Source organism: Nothoprocta perdicaria, unplaced genomic scaffold, assembly GCF_003342845.1.
Source record: "Nothoprocta perdicaria isolate Ctin4 unplaced genomic scaffold, notPer1 scaffold_14, whole genome shotgun sequence".
NCBI classification, from domain to species: domain Eukaryota; kingdom Metazoa; phylum Chordata; class Aves; order Tinamiformes; family Tinamidae; genus Nothoprocta; species Nothoprocta perdicaria.
In genome coordinates, this window is record NW_020454538.1 from 5,129,090 (window position 1) to 5,135,895 (window position 6,806).

The window sequence follows — 6,806 nt, forward strand, 5'->3', positions numbered from 1 at the left end:
AGAGAGATAAGTATTTGTTATGCAGCATCACTCTTTCCTTGACTTCAATGGGATTGCAATAGGGCTCTTCTTCCTTATTGTTGTGGGAATAGCCCTCTCAATACGATATGCTGAACACTCTAAGSTTGATCTTACAAAATAGTTAAGAGTGTGCTTAATTTTCAGCATGGGAATAGGAGCCATAACTTCAAAAGAAATTATACCTGTGCCTAATCACATGCTTAATATACTTAGTTGGATGAGGAAAAGCCTTCCCCATATTTAATAGGGTTGAGCCTATAGTTGCATAAAAATAAGTGTCCTTTACTGTAGTATTTCTTTATTTTTAAAATATATTTTAGAATTGCTTTCATTTTTCTATTATGTGTTTGTTTAGAAAATAGTAGTTTTGAATGCCATAGAATATTTTGATTCATATCTTWTATAATCAAACAAATACTGTTCAAAAATAATTTCACTATTTTTCCAGTGTCTGTTTAGATTTAAAAATAAATGAAAGAGAAAAATACATATAGTAATAAAGCAGCTTTGTATTTCTGGGCATTTGGCAGCAGGTCTGTTACAATATCTCCCAGACATCTCTTGGTGTCAGTTAAAATCACCAGAATAATAGATCAATAAAAAAGAAAAGATTGTACAATATTATTACAATCCACCAAATGTAGCCATTGCATGAAATATTTTACATGTTATATATCCCTTTAAAATTAATTAACATATTTTAGCCTGYTCTTTGAAAACAGATAGCTTCTGAAATAATATATCTTAAATACAGTGCTATCTGTCACTTCTACTGTCTATTTTTTTTTATGAAAGCTTGTTTGAATAGGACTAGCTCAGTGATGGAACTACAGTGCTATTTAACTAAACTCCATATATATCTTTGTTACTTTAGCTGCAATTRTTGTAATCACATACCACTGAAGTGCTAAATATTTGTAACTCAGATATGTGGACTTTGGTTAGTCTTGATAAAATACTGGCATATTGAATATACATACCACTTCCTAAAGGCTATATTACAATCATGATGCCTAATGATAATAATAATAATAACAATTTCATATTCAAAGTGCTGACCCATATCACTCACTTGAGGCACCAACACAATAAATCAATCAAATAAAATGCTTTTTTAATATTTGAAACTAATAGCACAAATCCAGGCTGCTGAAATATGTATGCAGCAATTAATCCATTAAAAGACTTATTTTTCATGTCCAAAACTAGCAGCACAAACCCAGGGCTGCCAAGGTACATGTGCAGCACAGAGGACTCTGAATCTCTCCTTCCAAGTTGGGGACTCCTGTAGTACCAGACTCTTCCCGTGTRGGCTGGTCAAATACTGTAGGGGACACTCCAAAATACCAAGTTTTCATACATGAGACATTAAAGACTATCTAAGCTTCTCTAAAGCCTCTAAGGGCTCCCTAATCTTCTAAATCCTTCAGACCTACTCCATCTTTGCCATCTATCATGCTGGCTGAAGACCACAAAAGGACTTTTCATGAAAGTCCACAGCTAACCAGCTTTGCTTCACTGCAGCTTTCACCCAACGGAGACTCTGTCGCTGTCCTTGTCTACTCAGTAGGAGAGGAAAAAGGCAGTTTTCCAGCAGCAGCAACTGCCTGTCTTATCAGAGGGGAATGATTGTCATGTTAGTTTGTTCTGTGCAAGCAGTAATCATTTTCGGTGTCGAGAGAGCTGTTGTAGCCCGACGAAGGATACAGATCCCTCTTAAGTATCCTATTGACGATGTTGATCAGGACTTTCTTGTACTGTTGACGTAAAAGCGAGTAAACAAATGGATCCGATGCAGCCTTACTGTAGGTGAGGCACTTGCTTATAATTCCCCAGTAGTAGTTTATGGTAACAAAAGGAAGGAGCTCTATCAACCTGTTAAACATCAATGAGAAAGGGAAACACTTGAGTATTATATCYACATGGAGCTCAGTTCTCAAATCATGCTTCAGGAAACACTAAAGTAACATTTTTTTTTTATAGTATCATTCTCTATAGACCATTGTCTATGGTCTTTAGAGATGACAGACACTTACTGAATAGTTCATGTTTTTTCTTGTACTCAATAAAGGCAAAAGAAACTTTCCTAGAGAGATCACTGGAGACAAAAGTAATTCCCTCCATGCAAGGAGAGAAGTATGCTTTTACTATAAATTGTCCCATATCCCAGAGATAAGAAAGAGTTGCAGTTTATTTCGACATTTTCTGAATTTAGGGAGTTGGGCTGTTAAATGAAAATAGTCAAAATCTTGACCTAACTGATTATCCCTTTCCYGTGGCAAAACTGAAACAGGCACATGCAGCTTGGGCTATAAGGGCTCACTCAACTTAATTGCCTAAATACACTTGTCTAGCGACACTTGAGATATTTGGGCATATCCCCAGCCAACATCAGCCTGCTGCCCCTGGAAGCTGTTGGTCTCATCTACTGGTCTTCATAGAGCCTTTGGGTACCATTCTAGACCACTGGATTCTCCCCCTCAGATACAAAAGAGTGAATCTGCATTGTACAACTGATGTGAAATATTACCTATGCAAAGAGAATTCATGTTAGTTTGTGTAGTTGTGGTGCAAAGCACATTAAGGCAGTATCAGAGAGGTTGGGGAATGCTGGCAATCCCACAGTACATTTGGGAGTACAACTTCATCTACTTACCTATAAAAGTATCTATGTGTAATTTTCTGACCACTAATTTGGCCAGCAAAAACAAGGAGATGACATTTTATCATTGTTATATGACCAGCCAAATGGCCATATAACCAGACAACCAATGGTCTCCAGACCATCGTCTGTGCTTCACAAATGATTAGTAGCCTCAGCATCTCGGTTTTGATGGGTGGAGAAACTGCTACTAAGTTAACAATTTTTCCACAGAAATGAGAGGAATCCTTCAYACCATACTATTCCAGTAGGCTCCTGGCACATATCTTCTCTGCAGAGGACAAGCTCTCCAGGAAAGAATAGGGTGAGAGATTTTATTACTTGCATGACTTTTGTGCAACTTTTTTGCATGTAGAAGAAAAAAAACTGTTTTGTTTTCATCAGAATCAGACATCTCTCAGTTAAAGACACCTATGTTTATTTTATAAAATAGGAAAAAAAAGTCTTCTCTTTACAAAGTGCAGAGTACTTATTTGTAAGGTATTAAATTTTATAGCTGTTCCAATCCCAGGAATAAAATCTGTTTTGTTTGTGTAAAAGTGAAATAATTCCCATGGCAAATGTATCTAAAAATCAGACCACTTCTAGTTGAAGTTAGTTGGAAAAAATACAGTGAATTCAAAATAGGGGGTATGTCAAGACACAAAATCTGAGGAAAGGACAAACAGATCATAAATGTAACCTGTCATTTAAGTTTATTCTGTCCTGGATATCTCCTTAATATAGGAAGTACACACTYGATCTTTACAATTTAATATAAATACTAAATAGAAAAGTAGGCTTCTTTCCGTTATGGAAATAGATATATTTCTGTGTTTTTCCTTTAATGTATTATGGACGCAAATGTAAACTCTCTGAGAWTTTAGGAAATAATAATAATTTCAATAAGTGGCCTGGCCAAATCAAGTCAGCTTTAGAAAGATCCATCTGGATGCATCTTAGTATCATTTTCTTGATATCACTGCTGTTGCAGCAAAGATGAAATTCATCTGTTGGCTTTTAGTGAACAGACTTTAATGCCTTAAAATCATGCCTTAAAATCATTATGGTTGGAAAAGATTTTCAAGATCATCAAGTCTTTACTCCTTTGATGACTCCTTTACTTGGAGGCAAAAACCTTTAAGGGTGTGCTCCCCAAATAATTCCCATCTTGCTATCACTGATAAATCTCTGCCATTGTGACTGGCACCTTGACACCTGAACTGCACCTTGACACATGCAGTTGCATAAACCAGGCCACAATTTKCTCTCTGTTGACATATGTGGTGTCAGCTCTGGTTTATCACACACAGAAAATGCAGAATCTCAGATTTGGCAAATGCAAGGTGTGGAGAATAAAGTACCTTTCATTTTAGAAGCTTATAAAAAAAAAAAATCCCCACCCTGAAAAGTGCAGTGATGCTGGAACTTGCTGAGCAGGATAAAATTCAAAWGGAAATAAGATAGCAAAATCCATCTTCATCTTGGTAAAGAGGTGCATTCTGATCATAGAAAAAAGTGAATATAAAATGACTCATAATGTACTGAACAGTAATCAATTAACCTTTTAACTCTGTGATGTAATGTTAATATTTGTAACAATCCCTTCAGYTGCAGAAAAAAAAATGCTGTTATCCAGGCAATCTGTCATCAATCCTTTTCAATATATAAAAGGAGCAGAAAAAAAATGTCATCCCAAAGGTTGTAATGTACTATAATTTTTTTGTGCTCCAATGTGTTAATGTGTCTCTTTATCCCTGTAAGAAAAGGGCAATGAGAATGGTCATATATGATTAATACCTATGCAATTATGTAACTCAATGTGCTAAAGCTGTCCAGTTTGTGAGATGGTGTTTCTAAAGCCCCTGGCAGTTTGGCATCAAACTTGAGCAAGCCCCAGCCAAGGTGKTTTCATGGGGCTAATGCACCTTCCCGGAGGTGCTCTTCTCTTAAGTCCCTTCTCTCTTAAATGCACTGTGAAATGGTGCAAATTTGGAAAAAAAAAAATCAATTGTGAAAACCATAGCCCATTTTAGTACATAATGAAAGTCTGGATCCTGATGTGCTGTAACTCAGCATACATATGCTGGCTTTCAACTCACTGATTTATGCAAGCTTTAAAAATAATAACCATAYGCTGTTCAAAGACTATACAAGTATGGAGTTAGCATGCTGTATAACTACTTAAGAAGATGTAAGCCACTAAGGCGGAAAACAGCAATTCTGAACAGCTGAGAGTCATGAGGTTTCTTATACATTTCAAGTTTAAATAACTTGATATTTAACCTAGATATTATCTAGGAAGATAATATCACAATTCTGCTGACATGCTGCAGCATTAGCACATTATTTATAAGCAATAACTTTTGCAGACAAAACAAATAAGCAAACAAACAAAAAATCTGCCAAACTGGATAATTTTAAGTGATATCACATATATCACCTGGCCCTATGCCTTTAAAAAAAAAAAAAAAAAAAAAGAGCTAATCAGGAAAAACCATCTGCTTTCCTCTTCACTGCTTGGATTCTGCTATTAAGGAGGGGTGCTGAATCTTTAAACTGCCTTAATCTCCCACAAGCATATAATTAATTCCTGGTACTTGTCCTAAAAGCCTCTTGCTCTTGGCAGAGGCTCTCAGACCTGGCTGCAATGAGGAAAGGAGACCAGGAGCCTGCCAAAGCTCACAGTGTGAGCCTTGCCTTGCTTTGTGAACAGGGTCCAAYGATGTGTCCGTGTGTCTGTGTGTGCTACCCCCTCAAAACCAGTCTTGGGTCCGTGGCAGCCTCTGACAGCCCCAAACYAGTGAGATCCTCCCCCAACAGCATATCCTGGGCTTCAGAGGTCGACCCTGAAAAGCCCCCCACGCCACCCCAGCCCAGCCCGGCAGGAGGTACCAACCTGGTGATAATGTAAGGACCGAAACAGATCACAAAAGACCCTATAAAAATGCTGATTTTCTTGGTTGCCCGCTGCCTTCTCCGCTTCTGCTCGTTAAGACAGCGCTGTTTCACACTGCAAAGGGGAAAGAGCAGTCGGTGGGTTAAGCCGGGAAGCGGGAGGGGAAGGACTCGCAGCCCTGGTGAGCCCGAGGGCATCGCTGCCATCTCAATCAAGGGAGCTCAGGCTCCTGGCAGTGCCGGCTTCTGGGACTCACATTGAAGAGGGCTGTACACTTACACAAGGCATCGTCCTCTGGCAAAAGCAGAAGCTTTTGGGATCGGTGGYGGGAGGGGGTGGGAGGAGGGGGTGCTCAACATGTGCCTGGAACAGACAGGACTGCAGGAAGGGACTGCAGGACCCCCTTTCCACCCAAGGGTATCACAAAAGCCCTGGGACCRTGGACAGGAGCATGCACACATTACCTGGGGTGGATGTCCACCAGCAAAACCAAGGTCTGCATGGTGATAATGTCTATCCGCTTGCAGTGAAACCGGGCGACTTTCAACACCTTTAAATAGGTGAAACACAAGATCACCAGCGACAGCATGAAGCTGGTGGCATGAAAGACAATGGTGAACACCGTAAACCTTCTCCGCTCTGTCTCTTCCTTCAGGTGCAAGGTGCAAGAGGCATAAACGCTGCTATAATCTACCCACGAGTAAAATAGGGAGACCAGGGGGAAGGTGAGGGAGTGGAGCCACGAGTAGCCCATGAGGATCACAGCGTCTTTATATCGCATCTTGCTGGTGTAGCTCAAGGGGAACACCACAGCAATCCACTTGTCGATGCTGAGCGCTGCCATGCTCAGCATGGTGTTGGAAGTGAGGAAAGTTTCCAGGAACCCCACTGCTTTGCAGACGCAGCCCCCGAGGGGCTGCTGGCTCCTCAGGATCCCCAGCAGCGTGAAAGGCATGTTCAGGACGGTGAGGAGCAAGTTGCAGAAAGATAAGTTCACCAGGAAAACCCCGGCGACTTGCTTGCGGATCTCCGTACTGTAGACGAAGCATAGCAGCACCAGGAGATTGGAGAGCAGCGAGACGACAAGCACCAGCACGAGGAGCAAGGCCAGCAGCGCGCCTGCCAAGTCCATGTCTCAGCGGGCCGCCGGCAGCGGGCGAGGCCACGAGCGAGGGGGCAGCGGAGCCGGCAGCGCAGCCTCGCCTGCCGCCGCCCGCGCCCGCCCGCGCATCGTGCCGGCGGGGC

General features: G+C 40.9%; 1 protein-coding gene across 1 annotated transcript; it reads right to left on the reverse strand.

The window, feature by feature from the left end:
- Positions 1-208: 208 nt before the first annotated feature.
- On the reverse strand, positions 209-6,755 carry GPR78 (G protein-coupled receptor 78). The gene is made up of 3 exons (XM_026034233.1): positions 6,026-6,755; positions 5,562-5,675; positions 209-1,896 (listed from the first exon to the last, which is right to left on the reverse strand). Exons 1-3 carry the CDS (start codon positions 6,691-6,693, stop codon positions 1,659-1,661), a joined length of 1,020 nt encoding a protein of 339 aa, XP_025890018.1. The 5' UTR covers positions 6,694-6,755; the 3' UTR covers positions 209-1,658.
- Positions 6,756-6,806: the final 51 nt, after the last annotated feature.